Source organism: Pseudophryne corroboree, unplaced genomic scaffold, assembly GCF_028390025.1.
Source record: "Pseudophryne corroboree isolate aPseCor3 unplaced genomic scaffold, aPseCor3.hap2 scaffold_1416, whole genome shotgun sequence".
Taxonomy (NCBI): domain Eukaryota; kingdom Metazoa; phylum Chordata; class Amphibia; order Anura; family Myobatrachidae; genus Pseudophryne; species Pseudophryne corroboree.
Window position 1 is genome coordinate 52,245 of NW_026968042.1, and position 18,172 is coordinate 70,416.

The window sequence follows — 18,172 nt, forward strand, 5'->3', positions numbered from 1 at the left end:
TGGCAACCCAATTTCCATCTTCCAGGACCTCTCCTGGCATACGCTTCAACAAAGAGAGACCCTCCATCCCCTTACGGAGGAACTCCGTAAACGACAACTGAAATACCGATGGGGTTTCCCTTTCAGTCTACAGGTCTCCGCTTCGGGAAAGTTACACACCCTACATACTCCCTCCAACCTCCCCACTTTCTGCTCCGGTCTCGGTCTCCCACCCCCGAAGATTCCGGATTGGGACTTCATCCTCCCGGATCTGCACCCGCCTCAACCTGCGGGGACTGGAGCGTCATGGCAAGTTGTACGTAGCTCTCAGAAGAAAGCTTCCAAAACCCTCCCCGTGTGCCAGGACTCCTCTGCTACTGACGACATTGTTACTGCCCTGCAAACTGGATCTTCTTGTTTTCTGCAGGAGGGTTGAATGTTCCGGCTGTGGCATGCCGGGTGAGACACATCCTATGTGGCCTCGTGCCACTTCTGCCCCGTTTCACCATGTTCTCCCCGGCTTCACCTTCAAACCTGGAGCTTAGTATTGAGACTATACTAGTAGACAGTTAGTTGTTACTGCCGGTTAATACTAATGTTTTGCTTTTGTTTTTTCGTTCTTTTTCTTAAAATGTTCATAGTATATATAGTGCCTGAGGGGGTGACTCCCTTGCCCCGGTCCCGCACACGGCCATTGTGCCCTATGGGGTTGCTGGTATACATACCAGCTCTCCCATTGCGGGTGTTTCTTTGTTCCTGATGTTCCTATTCTCCGTGACCTGCTCTTTTTCCTTTCTTTCTCTTCTGTATTGTCTCTCACTTTCTTTAGTGACCTGTCCGAGTCTCCTGTACTGTGATACGATTTGATGTCTGCCCCAGGTACACTTAAATTTGCCTCTATCAACGCCAAAGGTCTTAACATCCCTGAGAAGAGGTCCCATTTATTTCGGACACTGCGGTCGGACGGAGTAGATGTGGCTCTGATACAGGAGACACACTTTAAGATCTCTGCCCACAGGCCCTCTTTAGTAAATCCTAGATTCCCGCTCGTTTACTACTCCAACAACCCCGAAAGTATATCCAAGGGGGTCGCTATACTTTTTTCTAAAGCCCTACAAGTGACTGATGTCTCAGTCCATAAATTAGTTCCTGGGAGATTGTAAGTGGTCCAATGCAATATATTTTCTCAGGCGTACACTCTCATAGCCCTCTATGCTCCAAATCAGGGCCAACTGTCCTTTTTCCGTTCCCAACTTCCCCGGCTTGAAGCCCTCATGACAGGTATTGTTGTTTTGGGAGGCGACTTAAACTGATCCATGGACCCCTCCATTGACACCTCCCCGCCAGCCCCTAAATTCTCTGAATGAAAACCTAGACAGGTTAGGAAGGTCTTCCACGAATTTCAACTTGCTGACTCTTGGAGGGTCACACACACCGCTGACAGAGACTTCTCATTCTTCTTGCACCCACATCAGGTTTACTCACATCTAGACTACTTGTTTCTGAGCCATAAACTCCTCCCCTTAATAGTGGCTCCATTACTTGGTCAGACCATGCCCCGGTATTCTTGTCTCTCTCAGTCCCCTCTCGATCCCCCGGCCCTTGGACCTGGCGCTTTAATGAATCCCTCCTATATGATGAGTATTGCAAATCTGAACTAGATAAGGCATTATCTGGAACGATACAGGGGAATTATCCAAAATTACGGTCTGGGAGGCCCACAAATGTGTTATACGGGGTAAATTGATCTAATTAGGCTCTTTTGTGAAGAAAAATAGACTGGCCTTAACCACCGCATTGTTGCATAAAATCCATTCTTTGGAGGCCCGCCATAAATCCTCCCTGTCTCCCTCCGATTTGGTGGATCTGTTCGAAGCCCGGACGCACCTCCAGAAAATTCTCAATAACAAAACCCAGGCCTCTCTGCGTAAATGTAACAGCAAATACTATAAGTGGGGAAATGAGCCAGGACGCTTGTTAGCACAGGCACTTAGATCCCAGAGAATGGCCTCTTATCCCCTCTATGAAAAATAGCGCGGGCTCCGTATGCTTTAAGACACCGGAGATAGCAGCGTGCTTTAAAAATTATTATAACACCTTATATAATCTAGGTGATCCCTCTCCGACCCACGATTCCCTTTCTAATATGTTGAGATCCAGGAAATACTTAGCTAAAGTGGCGCTCCCTCAGTTGTCACTCTCTGACTGTGACTCCCTGGAAGCACCCTTTACCTTAACTGAGGTTGAACAAGTTATCTCCTCCACGCCCTTACGTAAAAGTCCGGGCCTGGGCGGTTTTACCGCCATTTATTATAAGACGTTATAAGACGTTTAAAGAGACTCTCGCCCCTAGATAATTACAGGCCTTTAACTCCATCTCAGCTGATACACATTTCTCACGTCAGTCCCTGGAGGCTCAAATTACTGTGATTCCTAAACAAGGGACGGACCCCTCAGTGTGTTCCAGTTACAGGCCCATTTCTTTGCTTAATGTGGATCTCAAACTTTTTGCGAAATTGATGGCTCTTAAGGGCCCTACACACTAAAAGATTATCTGTCTGATTGGAAAGACAATCTGGCAATGTCTGGGAGCAAATGGCAATTGACTATTTGCTCTCAAACATTGGAAAACAGACAAAAATGGACTTTAAGACAAATTGGTTAAGTTTGTTTCATTAAACCAATTTATCTGAACTGTTTTTGTTCATTTTCTTGATTTTGGGAGCAAATTGTTGATTGTCATTTGCTCCCAGCCATTGCCAGATTTTCTTTCCAATCAGCCAGATTGGACAGATAATCTTTAAGTGTGTAGGGCCCTTAAGCTTGAACAAGTTTCTCACTTATTCACAGTGATCAGGTGGGCTTTGTCCCGGGCCGTGAAGCAAAAGATAATACGACAAAGATCCTCAACCTTATACATCAGGCCTCTAACAGTAGGACACCTACTGTGTTGCTGTCTACAGACGCCGAAAAGGCCTTTGACAGAGTCAATTGGGACTTTATGAGGGCGGTACTGGAGCACATTGGGTTGGGTCCACAAGCCCTCCACAGGATATTATCCCTCTATACACGGCCATTGGCTCGAGTGCGGGTTAATGGGATTCTTTCTGACAACTTTACTTTAAGTAATGGAACGAGACAGGGCTGTCCCTTGTCCCCCCTGATTTTCGTTCTTTGTATCGAAGCCTTGGATAGGGCTATTAGAGCGAATGATTGCATTAAAGGGCTTCAAGTAGGTGACATGGAATACAAACTTGCTATGTTTGCAGACGATCTGCTGACAGTCGTCACACAACCCACCCACTCACTCCCTCACCTCATGTGTGAATTGGACATCTTTCGTTCACTTTCCGGATTTAAAGTCAACACATCCAAATCCTATGCCCTTCATATTTCAACACCTCATACGATTTTAACTTTTTTGAAATCCACTTTCCCATTTATATGGAGAGATTCCCACATCACGTACCTAGGAGTCCAGCTTCCCAGCGATTTATTGCATCTGCTGTCCCTGAACTTCTACCCTATTCTCCAAGCCATTAGAAATGACTACTGCAGATGGCAACACCATAATCTTTCATGGCTAGCCAGAATTAATGTTGTAAAGATGAACACATTACCCAAATTGCTCTATCTCCTCCAGACTTTACCAATCCGAATCCCAGATTCCTGGTTCCAGACCGTAAGATCCTTGATCCAACAATTTATTTGGCGCCGTAAGAGGCCCAGAATTGATAGATCAGTCCTGACTCGCCCGCCTAAAAAAGGTGGATTTCAACTCCCAGATATTAAAAACTATTACAATGCAATCCTCTTGAATAGGGTCTTGGACTGGACCAGGAGTCGGGAGGTTAAACAATGGGTGGTCTTGGAAGGCCTATATGTTAATCTATACCCTGAAATTTTCCCTTGGCTCCCGACCTTACCCAAACTTCCGCAACCCCACCCTACTATTTCTCCTACGCTCTCCTTTTGGAGAGGGATAAGACATCGACCGTCCCTCTCCTCGGTCTTTGGCCCCCCAACTTCCTTTTTGAGTAACCCGGCTTTCTCACCTGGCCTCTCCCTTGTCTATTACCAAAACTGGGCGCTGGAGGGACTTTTCAGAGTAGGTCAGCTAGTTCAACCATCCGGGGTTAAGCAATTTTCAGATATTCCAGCAAAATGGGAGATCCCGCAGGCTGATTTCTGGAAGTTCTTACAGGTTCGACACTTCCTATATATGGATAATATATACCGGCAAGCATCCCGGGAGCTGACTCCATTTGAAAGGATGTGTGTTGCGCCCCAGAACCCCGTACACACGGTGTCCACCTTGTATAGACTCCTGTATGCATCTGACTCCTTGGCCCCTCCTCCTTTCACCCAGAAATGGGAAAGAGATCTGAACATCTCACTCTCAGACAGGGAATGGGACTCTATTTTTCTTAAAGCCCATGGGAGTTCCATATGCATACAGGTAAGAGAAACGCAATATAAGATTCTGATGAGATGATACAGACACCCTATCCTCCTACACGCCATTTCTCCATCTATCTCACCTGCCTGTTGGAGATGTCATAAAGATTTAGGCTCTTTGTTACACATCTGGTGGACCTGTCCCCTTATTAAAACTTTTTGGGGTGATGTAATTTCCATTTTCAGTGCTATCCTTCATGCTCCTGTCCCATCTGACTCGGCCATTTGGTTGTTGATCCATTCCACTACCCCACTCTCTACCTATAAGTCATCTCTACTACGACACCTTGGCAATGCCGCCCGGGCAGTAATTCCCACTCTGTGGATGTCCTCCAATCCTCCTACGTGGCATACCTGGTTCTCCAGACTGGATTATTATATGAATATGGAAGATATATTACTGAGTGCTGCGGATAGACGGTCTGAGTTTATTACTATATGGCTGCCTTGGATAGAATAGAAGACCTCTGAGGCATACAAGACCCATATTTCTTCTGCGAAATGAGATGAGAATCTATTTGTCATTTGTCTCGGGTTTGCATATTTGAATATATCTGTTCTTTTCACACATCCTTTCCTTCTCTTCTTTGCATTCTCGGCTCGGTCACCTTTTTCTCTGTTATTTTCTTTTTTCCATCCTGTGTCTGTTTTCTTCTAATGGCTCCTGTCTCAAAAAATGTTAGTGCAGATGTAATGTTAGTTACCGGTGAGTAAAATCTTATTTTCTCTAACGTCCTAGTGGATGCTGGGGACTCCGTAAGGACCATGGGGATTATACCAAAGCTCCCAAACGGGCGGGAGAGTGCGGATGACTCTGCAGCACCGAATGAGAGAACTCTAGGTCCTCCTCAGCCAGGGTATCAAATTTATAGAATTTTGCAAACGTGTTTGCCCCTGACCAAGTAGCAGCTCGGCAAAGTTGTAAAGCCGAGACCCCTCGGGCAGCCGCCCAAGAAGAGCCCACCTTCCTTGTGGAATGGGCTTTTACAGATTTAGGCTGCGGTAGTTCCACCGCAGAATGCGCCAGCTGAATAGTGCTACAAATCCAGCGCGCGATAGTTTGCTTAGAAGCAGGTGCACCCAGCTTGTTGGGTGCATATAGAATAAACTGCGAGTCAGTTTTCCTGACTCCAGCCGTCCTGGAAACATACATTTTCAGGGCCCCGACTACATCCAGTAACTTGGAACCCTCCAAGTCCCTAGTAGCCGCAGGCACCACAATAGGTTGGTTCAAGTGAAAAGCTGATACCACCTTCGGGAGGAACTGAGGACAAGTCCTCAATTCTGCCCTATCCATATGGAAAATCAGATAAGGGCTTTTACAGGACAAAGCCGCCAATTCTGACACACGCCTGGCCGAAGCCAGAGCCAACAGCATAACCACTTTCCACGTGAGATATTTCAAATCCACAGTCTTAAGTGACTCAAACCAATGCGATTTTAGGAACTCCAAAACCACATTGAGATCCCAAGGTGCCACTGGGGGCACAAAAGGAGGCTGAATATGCAGAACTCCCTTAACAAATGTCTGTACTTCAGGCAGTGAAGCCAGTTCTTTCTGGAAGAAAATCGACAGAGCCGAGATCTGGACCTTAATGGACCCCAATTTGAGGCCCAATGTCACAGCTGCTTGCAGGAAATGCAGGAATTGACCCAGTTGAAATTCCTCCGTTGGGGCCTTCTTGGCCTCACACCAAGCAACATATTTCCGCCAAATGCGGTGATAATGTTTTGCGGTGACATCCTTCCTGGCCTTGATCAGGGTAGGGATGACTCCAGAATGCCTTTTTCCTTTAGGATCCGGCGTTCAACCACCATGCCGTCAAACGTAGCCGCGGTAAGTCTTGGAACAGACAGGGTCCCTGCTGCAGCAGGTCTTGTCTGAGCGGCAGAGGCCAAGGGTCCTCTGCAAGCATCTCTTGAAGTTTCGGGTACCAAGCTCTTCTTGGCCAATCCGGAACCACGAGAATAGTTTTCACTCCTCGACTTCTTATTATTCTCAGTACCTTGGGTATGAGAGGCAGAGGAGGAAACACATAAACCGACTGGTACACCCACGGTGTCACTTGAGCGTCCACAGCGATCGCCTGACGGTCCCTTGACCTGGCGCAATATCTTTTTAGCTTTTTGTTGAGGCGGGACGCCATCATGTCCACCTGTAGTCTTTCCCAGCGGTGTATCAGCATTTGGAAGACTTCTGGATGATGTCCTCATTCTCCCGGGTGGAGGTCGTGCCTGCTCAGGAAGTCTGCTTCCCAGTTATCCACTCCCGGAATGAACACTGCTGTCAGTGCTAACACATGATTCTCTGCCCATCGGAGAATCCTTGTGGCTTCTGCCATTGCCTTCCTGCTTCTTGTGCTGCCCTGTCTGTTTACATGGGCGACCGCCATGATGTTGTCTGATTGGATCAGCACCGGCCGGTTCTGAAGCAGTGGTCTTGCTTGGCTTAGGGCATTGTAAATGGCCCTTAGCTCCAGAATATTTATGTGAAGCGAAATCTCCTGATTTGACCACAGTCCTTGGAAATTTCTTCCCTGTGTGACTGCACCCCAGCCCTGAAGGCTGGCATCCGTGGTCACCAGGACCCAGTCCTGTATTCCGAATCTGCGGCCCTCTAATAGATGAGCACTCTGCCGCCACCACAGCAGCGACACCCTGGTTCTTGCCAACAGGGTTATCCGCTGTTGCATCTGGAGATGGAACCCGGACCATTTGTCCAACAGGTCCCACTGGAAAGTCCTTGCGTGGAACCTTCCGAATGGAATTGCCTCGTACGAAGCCACCATTTTTCCCAGGACTCGTATGCATTGATGTACTAACACCTGTCCCAGTTTTAGGAGGTCTCTGACTAGAGATGACAACTCCTCGGCTTTTTCCACTGGAAGAAACACTCTTTTCTGGTCTGTGTCCAGAATCATTCCCAGGAACAGAAGACGTGTCGTCGGGACCAGCTGTGACTTTGGAATATTGAGAATCCAGCCGTGCTGTTGTAGCACTTCCCGAGAAAGTGCTACTCCCACTACCAACTGTTCCTTGGACCTCGCCTTTATCAGGAGATCGTCCAAGTACGGGATAATTAAAACTCCTTTCTTGCGAAGGAGTATCATCATTTCGGCCATTACCTTGGTAAAGACCCTCGGTGCCGTGGACAACCCAAACGGCAGCGTATTGAACTGATAGTGACAGTCCTGTACCACAAATCTGAGGTATTCATGGTGAGGAGGGTAAATGGGGACATGCAGGTACGCATCCTTGATGTCCAGGGATACCATGTAATCCCCCTCGTCCAGGCTCGCAATAACCGCCCTAAGCGATTCCATCTTGAACTTGAACCTTTTGATATAAGTGTTCAAGGATTTTAGATTTAAGATGGGTCTCACCGAACCATCCGGTTTCGGTACCACAAACATTGTGGAATAGTAACCCTTTCCTTGCTTGAGGAGGGGTACCTTGACAATCACTTGCTGTGAATACACTTTTTGAACAGCCACCAACACCGCCTCCCTGGCAGAGGGAGTTGCCGGTAAGGCAGATTTTAGGAAACGGCGGGGGGGAGACGTCTCGAATTCCAGCCTGTACCCCTGAGATATTACTTGAAAAACCCAGGGATCCACTTGTGAGAGATCCCACTGAGCGCTGAAATTCCTGAGACGGGCCCCCACCGTACCCGGGTCCGCCTGAGCAGCCCCAGCGTCATGCTGTGGACTTACCGGACGCGGGGGAGGACTTCTGCTCTTGGGAACTAGCTGTGTGTTGCAGCTTTTTTCCTCTACCTTTGCCTCTCGGCAGAAAGGATGAGCCTCTAGCCCTCTTGCTTTTCTGGGGCCGAAAGGACTGTACCTGATAATACGGTTCTTTCTTTTGCTGTGGGGTAGCCTGTGGCAAAAAGGTCGATTTCTCAGCAGTAGCTGTGGACACGAGGTCCGAAAGACCCTCCCCAAACAGTTCCACCCCCTTATAGGGCAAAAAATCCATGTGCTGTTTCGAGTCGGCATCACCAGACCATTGCAGAGTCCATAACCCCCTTCTGGCGGCAATGGACATAGCGCTTATTTTTGATGCCGGCAAATATCCCTCTGTGCATCACGCATGTATAAGACTGCATCTTTTATATGCTCAATCGTCAGCAAAATATTGTCCCTATCCATGGTATCAATATTATGCGACAGGGAATCTGACCACGCAGCAGCAGCACTGCACATCCAAGCTGATGCAATCGCTGGTCGCAATATAATGCCTGTGTGTGTGTAGATAGCTTTTAGGGTAGTTTCCTGCTTCCTATCAGCAGGCGCCTTCAGGGCGGCCGTATCCGGAGACGGTAGTGCCACCTTCTTTGATATGCGTGTCAGCACCTTATCTATCCTAGGGGGTGTTTCCCAACGTGACCTATCCTCTGGCGGGAAAGGGTACGCTGCCAATAACCATTTAGAAATTATCAATTTCTTATCGGGGGAAGTCTACGCTTCCTCACACACCTCATTTAATTCCTCAGATGCAGGAAAAACTACAGGTAGCTTTTTCTCACCAAACATAATACCCTTTTTTGTGGTACCTGGGGTATTATCAGAAATGTGTAAAACATTTTTCATTGCCTCAATCATGTAGCCGGCTGTTCTATGTCGTCAAACCTTTTGTGTAAGGAGTATGACACTTTCACATAATTCCTTCCATAAGTCCAACCACACAGGTGTCGACCCCGCAGGGGGTGACATCACATTCACAGGCATTTTCTCCGCCTCCACATCATTGTCCTCCTCATACATGTCGACCCAGCAGTACCGACACACAGCAGACACACAGGGAATGCTCTTACAGTGGACAGGACCCCACAAAGCCCTTTGGGGAGACAGAGGGAGAGTATGCCAACACACACCAGAGCGCTATATATCACAGGGATATCACCTATAAAAGTGTTTTCCCCTTATAGCTGCATAATATATTTATACTGCGCCTAATTTGTGCCCCCCCACTCTTTTTTACCCTTTTCTGTAGTGCAGGACTGCAGGGGAGAGCCAGGGAGTGATCCTTCCAGCGGAGCTGTGAGGGAAAATGGCGCCAGTGTGCTGAGGGAGATGGCCCCGCCCCTTTTTCGGCAGGCTTTCTCCCGCTATTTTAATATATCTGGCAGGGGTTAATATACACCCATATAGCCCCTGGGGCTATATATGGTGCCAGTTTGCCAGCCAAGGTGTTAATATTGCTGCTCAGGGCGCCCCCCCCCCCCCCCCAGCACCCATCAGTGACTGCAGTGTGTGGTGTGCATGAGGAGCAATGGCGCACAGCTGCAGTGCTGTGCGCTACCTTGGAGAAGACAGAAGTCTTCAGCCGCCACTTTTCCGGACCTTCTTGCTTCTGGCTCTGTAAGGGGGACGGCGGCGCGGCTCCGGGAACGGACGACGAGGTCGGGTCCTGTGTGTGATCCCTCTGGAGCTAATGGTGTCTAGTAGCCTAAGAAGCCCAAGCTACCACCACTTAGGTAGGTTCGCTTCTTCTCCCCTTAGTCCCTCGGTGCAGTGAGCCTGTTGCCAGCAGGTCTCACTGAAAATAAAAAAACTAAAATATACTTTCTTTCTAGGAGCTCAGGAGAGCCCCTAGTGTGCATCCAGCTCAGCCGGGCACAGAAATCTGAGGCTTGGAGGAGGGCCATAGGGGGAGGAGCCAGTGCACACCAGGTAGTCCTAAATCTTTCTTTAGAGTGCCCAGTCTCCTGCGGAGCCGTCTATTCCCCATGGTCCTTACGGAGTCCCCAGCATCCACTAGGACGTCAGAGAAAAAACTGTTACAGCAGCTGGGAGAGTTACATGAAATGAGGAGCTGGTGCAGCTGGTTAATGAGCTGGAGGAAATCACAGGAACTATACAGCAGCTGCAGCAAATAGAGAGTCAAAAGTTATCATAATGCTGATTCCATGGACCTGTGTGAGGCTGGCCGGTATGCTGATGCAAAGGAGATCCAAGCTGGTGGTGAAGGAAACCTGCAGAGTTCCAGCTTAGATGTGGAAAGCTGTGAAGGTGGCTCTCTAGGAGAAGGTAGATCTGATGGTGGGTGACCAAGTGCCAGATGTGGAAGCTTCTAGGTACACATTGTGGATCTGGTGGTGGCTGTGGTCTCTCAGGGTCTGGTCTAGGATTGGCCATCAACTATTGATGATCAGGAATCATTGATGGTTTATACCTGATGATAACTAGTTTTACCATCAAAGGCAGAGAGCCAGGTAGTTACCCGCCATCGATAGTAGCTGTGAAGATACTGGGTTCCAAATCACTCAGGCACAGTGGTAAATGAAAAACCAACAGTGGTTTATTGAACAGAATGTATTATAAACAGCTCAGCACATCTCTGTAATCCAATTCCACATGACAATTCCCACCACAAACTCCTGACAGAACATCACTTCTTAGTCAAGAAGCATAGAATCTCTTTCAGCTCTCTGGTTAGCTCTACTTGTATTCCCCAGAAGCTTCATATTACATGGGTGTGTGTGACTTCTTTGTCTAAGGATCTTACAGCATTGGAATACAATACATGTAGTAGTGAGTACTGCTAGCAGCAAGCCTCACAGTTTAACTGCAGTATAGCAGTGTGGTGGGGGTGGGAGAAGGGGGTTGCTACACCAATGAGTCAAGGAATGGAGTAGTTGGATGGGACTCACACAGCAGGTGGTGAAAAGCTTAAAAAGGAGGAGTGGTTGGAAGAGGAAGGAACTAGTAGGCTCAGAAGGGATTAGTAAGGACTCTCAAGGGAAATTGGAGTGGGATCCCACAGGTACCAAACTAGGTAAAGAGCAGCTTTTAGGAAGGAAATAGGTGAGCCAGACCCTGTGGTTGTCCCTTCTTTACCTCATGCGGGGTGGATCTTTGGACTCTCCACTTCCTGGGGAGTCTGGGTTCTTCTTGGCCACTGCAAAAGAAAAGAATTACCAGCGCTGGCTGATCATGTATGATTAATAGGTACTATACATCCGAAAGGATTAGTGAATTAAAAAACACATTTATTCCACATGTAAAAACACATAAAAAAAAAAAAATTTGAGAAATAAATTAAAAGTTAGAATATGCCTCAATATGCCTGAGTTGATGATTTAGATGTCCACATCAACGGATAATGACACTCAGAGAGGACCAATGTCACTGGAAACGTCCATCACTAGCAGTTCATGTGGACATCTAAATCATCAACACAGGCATATTGTGGCATATTCTAATTTTTAATCATTTATTTCTCAATGTTATTTATTTTATTTATTTTTTGTGTGTGTTTTTACATGTGGAATAACTGTGGTTTTTAATTCACTAAGCCTTTCGGATGTATAGTACCTATTAATCATACATGATCAGCCAGCGCTGGTAATTCTTTTCTTTTGCTGTATATTTATCCACCAGGGGATTTACCACCCCTCTTACCAGCTGCTATTGACAGCTCTCCCCCTCTCTCTCCTTGGCAACTACCTGGTGGTTCTGTGGTCATCTCAGGCCATGAACCTCCCAGATAAACATGACATGGTCATGGAGATGGTCCTGGGCTCTGTGAAGTAGGTGGAACAAGCAAAGTTGTGTCCCTTCTGAAAGGGCAATGGTGGACATTGTGAATGGTGATGGCAAGGTTTTTGTCGACAAAGAGGGTTATGCCATATATAGCAGAAGCATGGGTCCTCAGCCTATATGATGTGCCACCATTAATGTGGACACTGTCTTGTCCAACCAAGCTTGATTTATGGGCTTTGTCATTTTTATAAGCAGGATAAAGGCTGAGTTTTTTTATTTCTGGAGTAGACTAGAATAAGCCCAGACAGTCCCACTTCCATTATACCACCTGAATGTGACGGTCAGTGACCACCGTGCCATCACTTACCTGTATGCTTACACGAAACAGAATGATGGAAAACTTACACGGTTTCTTTACATCTTCTGGGGTCCACTCCGAGATTAGACATTATGGCGTAATTACTCAGACGGGAATATAAAACAGAATAAAAATAAAAGATTTAATGTAATAATTAGATGCAAACAAAAGCTTTTATTATGAGATCATACAGGGGAGTATCCGCACCATATAGATGTAACATACAACAAACCACCGCAGATGTAACCCGGGTGACTAATGCACATGGTAATGTACAGGGTATATATGGATAGGATCTTGTATCAGAAAACACTCAGCACTCCTTATCAAGATGAGTGTCTGCAGCAAGTTAGGCAAACTAGAAGTGAAAACACGTTCCAATGGCCGCCATATTGTCGTGCAGCAATACAGATTGTGTAAACTGGTATTAGACATTCACATTTACACAAAGCACAAGATACAAAATAAACAGCAGAAAAAAGACCTAAGCATTTGGGATGTATTATTTAGGAAGTAAATATACAGACGGGTCCTCCGTTATCTTGGCTGGCTGAGGCATTAGTCGCGATTAGGCATACGCAGCGTACCTGGGCGCAAGGAGGCGCGCCTAGTCGTAGGAAGGCACACAGAGCATTTGGCGTTACCTTCGAGTGTAATACCTAAGATCATCCACCAGATGTCGCTTTTTTAAATCACTAATGCCCAAGCGTGTGGTCTCCATTAAAATACAATACTGAACTACAGCGTAAGAACTACTTTACTGGTGCGTCTCATTACGCTACATTATGCTACAGTATGTCATAAAGTATATAACAGTATATACAGTAAAGGTGCAAATAGTACAGCATATACAGATGCAAATGAACGTGTTACAGATACAGTATGGTCTATTGATGTTAGGGATATGCGAGTGTACAAATCCCGTAATATTAAGTATAATGGGGAGAGATAAAAGCTCCTCCCTAAGTTTCTGGATGCCAAATCCCTGTGTGTATAGTTTATACAGACGCAAATGAACGTGTTAAAACACTTGTGTATGCAGACACAACTAATGTGTAAAAGGAATAATGTAGCTCATTGACTTTACAGTATGTACAGTGCACAAAATGAGTGTCCGAGTCCCCTAATGGCATAAACAAACACCAATGGGGAGGAATCGCTTTTTGCAGTACTTTTACACATGAACTTGACAATCTTCCATGCAGTGCTGTGGGCTAGCGATGAAGGCTCCGGTCTGCCATGCTGAGTACCAGGTTCGATTCCCAAAATGTCAATTTTTTTTGTGTTCCAGTGACATTCACTTTATTATTTTTTTTGTGTAATCCATTGTAAAACATTCAACAGAAGGGTGCACACAGGTTTCACACAAATCGGGGTAAATCTGCAGGTAATGAGCACGTATAGACATAACAGTAGCTATAAATTAGTGTATTCTGACGCAACTAACTGTTCGAGCAACACAGTACTGTAGATCGTCGGCATTAGAGAATCTGTGTTGTACATTATAAGCTGTTCCTGCTAATTAGTACTGTAACAGAAAAAACTGTACAGAGATACTAAGGACAGTGATTTGGCATCCAGGAACTTAGGGAGGAGCTTTTATTTCTCTCCATTATCCATAGAAAGATTAAACTTGCCACTCTACGTTACAAGCTGTTCATGCTATTTAGTACACTACTAGTGTACTAAATAGCACGAACCCCATCACAACAGTTGCCCAGATCAATAACACTCTCCAGGAGATAGGTGTATATGTGTCAAAGTCAACAATCAAGAGAAGACTTCACAAGAGTGAATATAGAGGGTTCACCACAAGATGTAAACCATTGGTGAGCAATAAAACAGGAAGACCAGATTAGAGTTTGCAAACAACATCTAAAAAAGCCTTTACAGTTCTGGAACATCCTATGGACAGATGAGACAAATATCAACTTGTATCAGAGTGATGGGAAGAAAAGAGTATGGAGAAGGAAAGGAACTGCTCATGATCCAAAACCTACCAGCTCATCAGTGAAGCATGGTGGTGGAAGTGTCATGGCGTGGGCATGTATGGATGCCAATGGAACTGGTTCCCTTGTATTTATTGATAATGTGACTGCTGATAAAAGCAGCAGGATGAATGCTGAAGTGTTTTGGGCAATTTTATCTGCTCATATTCAGTCTAATGCTTCAGAACTCACTGGAAGGCGCTTCACAGTGCAGATGGACAATGACCCGACGCATACTGCGAAAGCAACCAAATCGTTTAAGGCAAATAAGTGGAATGTTATGCAATGGCCAAGTCAATCACCTGACCTGAATCCGATTGAGCATGCATTTCACTTGATGAAGACAAAACGGAAGAGAAAATGCCCCAAGAACAAGCAAGAACTGAAGACAGTTGCAGTAGAGGCCTGGCATAGCATCACCAGGGATGAAACCCAGCGTCTGGTGATGTCTATGCGTTCCAGACTTCAGGCTGTAACTGACAAAAGGATTTGCAACAAAATATTAAAAAGTAAAAGTTTGATTTAGTATTTTGGAATCAAAGGAAGAAACAAGAGAGCGACTATGGTGTAGTATTTTTCAATCAGTTTTGTCTAGTGATGAGCGGATTCAGTTTTACTCGGATCTCAAAACAGAATCTTATTGGCTATACAAAACACATGACATCTGTAAGCCAATAAGATGCCGTTTTGAGAACAGAGTAAAACCGAATCCGCTTATCACTAGTTTTGTCACACGCAAGAATATTATAGCGTACGGATTACGGCTTGACACATGGCGTATCAGTCCCCCATTCTTTAGTCCAGGTCACTACTGGGATCTAAATGCTGCTAGGAGACACAAAGAATCGCTATATAGCATAGTATATTTCCGTATGTGGGATTAAATTCAGTTATCACACAAAATTTATATGCGTACCAGATAAATATTTGCATATCAGTATGGATATTGTATCCAGGTCTTCATCTAGGAGATGGTAATCAGATCGCCCTTGGAAAATATGTGAAAGCTCAATTCACGAAACACTGATCCGGGCTGCGACCACATTAAGTAGTAAAGTACTTTTTGTTGAACTGGACGAGCGCACTGATCTGATTTACAATATTTGATTTAGGATTCTTTAGTTTGTACCATTACTTTTGGTCCCTTAAAAAGTGGGAGGCACATATAAAAACCATTTTAATTCCTACACCGTTCACCTGATTTTGATGTATATACCCTCAAATTAAAGCGGAAAGTCTGCAGTTAAAGCACATCTTGTTTGTTTAATTTCAAATCCATTGTGGTGGTGTATAGAGCTCAAAATATGAGAATTGTGTCGATGTCCCAATATATATGGACCAGACTGTATATTGCATGAAGATAGGAGATAGGATTGACCCTTGAGGAACATTGCATGACAGTGATAATTATACTCCAGAAGATTTAAATGGTTCCGTGCTTGGGTAATGTCTAATATGTTCAACATATATATTTCTCTCACAGCATGAAAATGGCTTCTCACCTGTGTGACTTCTCTGATGTGTAACAAGATGTGATTTCTGTCTAAAACATTTCCCACACTTAGAACAGGAATACGGCTTCTCACCTGTGTGACTTCTCTGATGTGTAACAAGATTTGATTTTGTTGCAAAAAATTTCCCACACTCAGAACAGGAATACGGCTTCTCACCTGTGTGACTTCTCTGATGTGTAACAAGAGCCGATTTCTGTGGAAAACATTTCCCACACACAGAACAGGAATACGGCTTCTCACCTGTGTGACTTCTCTGATGACTAACAAAAGATGATTTGTGTGCAAAACATTTCCCACACACAGAACAGGAATATGGCTGCTCACCTGTGTGACTTCTCTGATGTGTAACAAGATTTGGTTTCGATACAAAACATTTCCCACACTCAGAACAGGAATACGGCTTCTCATCTGTGTGACTTTTCTGATGTGCAGCAAGATTTGATTTTGATGCAAAACATTTCCCACACTCAGAACAGGAATACGGCTTCTCACCTGTGTGACTTCTCTGATGTGTAACAAGATTTGATTTCGATGCAAAACATTTCCCACACTCAGAACAGGAATACGGCTTCTCACCTGTGTGACTTCTCTGATGTTTAAAAAGATCAGATTTCTGTGCAAAACATTTCCCACACTCAGAACAGGAATACGGCTTCTCACCTGTGTGACGTCTCTGTTGTGTAACAAGATTTGATTTATTTGTAAAAAATTTCCCACACTCAGAATATGGAAATGGCTCCTCACCAGTGTGACTTCTCTGATGTGTAACAAGACCTGATTTCTGTGGAAAACATTTCATACACTCAGAACAGGAATACGGCTTCTCACCTGTGTGACTTCTCTGATGTGTAACAAGACCTGATTTCTGTGTAAAACATTTCATACACTCAGAACAGGAATACGGCTTCTCACCTGTGTGCCTTCTCTGATGTTTAAAAAGATCCGATTTCGATGTAAAACATTTCCCGCACTCAGAACAGGAATACGGCTTCTCACCTGTGTGACTTCTCTGATGTGTAACAAGATTTGATTTCGATGCAAAAAATTTCCCACACTCAGAACATGGAAATGGCTTCTCACCAGTGTGACTTCTCTGATGTGTAATAAGATCTGATTTCTGTGGAAAACATTTCATACACTCAGAACAGGAATACGGCTTCTCACCTGTGTGACTTCTCTGATGTGTAACAAGATATGATTTCGATGCAAAACATTTCCCACACTCAGAACAGGAATACGGCTTCTCACCTGTGTGACTTCTCTGATGTTTAAAAAGATCAGATTTCTGTGCAAAACATTTCCCACACTCAGAACAGGAATACGGCTTCTCACCTGTGTGACGTCTCTGATGTGCAACAAGATTTGATTTACTTGTAAAAAATTTCCCACACTCAGAACATGGAAATGGCTTCTCACCAGTGTGACGTCTCTGATGTGTAACAAGATCTGATTTATATGTAAAACATTTCCCACACTCAGAACATGGAAATAGCCTCTCACCTGCCTTAGCTGGCTGATGAGTAATACGGTTTGTGTTCTGTGTAAAACATTTGGCATCTGTAGAACAGGGAAACTCTGTATCTAATCTCAGAGCTGTAATAGATGCACCAATATCAGAGTGATCAGGAGAAGATTTCCCAGGATCAGGGGGATCAGTTGATAGAGCTGGATGTATAATTGGGATAATGAGGTTATCTCCTGGAGAATCCTGTCTACTGTCGTTATCTGTTATTTCACAATCCAGGGATAACATTAGATGTCCTTCTGAGATATTCCTGCTTGTGGGTCCATCTGCTGGAAATAAAATACATTAATATATAAAACGAGCAGACAAGACCCAGGATGTAACAGGATACAATATATAATTCTATAACTGACACTTTTATTTTTACCTGTAATCTGTGCTTTTATGTTTATTAAAAAACAAAAAACTAGGATGCTTAGACTGGAGCTTGATCAACACTGAAGGCTCAAGTGGGATTACTAGAGGTGACATGGACGCTCAAGTGGGATTACTAGAGGTGACACGGACGCTCATATGGGATTACTAGAGGTGACACGGACGCTCATGTGGGATTACTAGAGGTGACGTGGGCGCTCATGTGGGATTACTAGAGGTGACACGGACGCTCATGTGGGATTATTAGAGGTGACATGGACGCTCATGTGGGATTACTAGAGGGGACATTGGCGCTCATGTGGGATTACTAGAGGGGACATGGACGCTCATGTGGGATTACTAGAGGTGACACAGACGCTCATGTGGGATTATTAGAGGTGACATGGACGCTCATGTGGGATTACTAGAGGTGACATGGATGCTTTTGGGGGATAACTAGGAGGTGACATGGGGGATTATTAGAGGTGACATGGACGCTGATTTGGGAT

The 18,172-nt window shown here is 45.2% G+C and overlaps 1 protein-coding gene across 1 annotated transcript; it reads right to left on the reverse strand.

Moving 5' to 3' along the window:
* Nucleotides 1-12,448: 12,448 nt before the first annotated feature.
* LOC134995860 (oocyte zinc finger protein XlCOF7.1-like) lies at nucleotides 12,449-17,616 on the reverse strand. Its single transcript, XM_063951144.1, has one exon. It carries the CDS (start codon nucleotides 17,535-17,537, stop codon nucleotides 15,678-15,680), a length of 1,860 nt encoding a protein of 619 aa, XP_063807214.1. The 5' UTR covers nucleotides 17,538-17,616; the 3' UTR covers nucleotides 12,449-15,677.
* Between the last annotated feature and the right edge of the window lie 556 nt (nucleotides 17,617-18,172).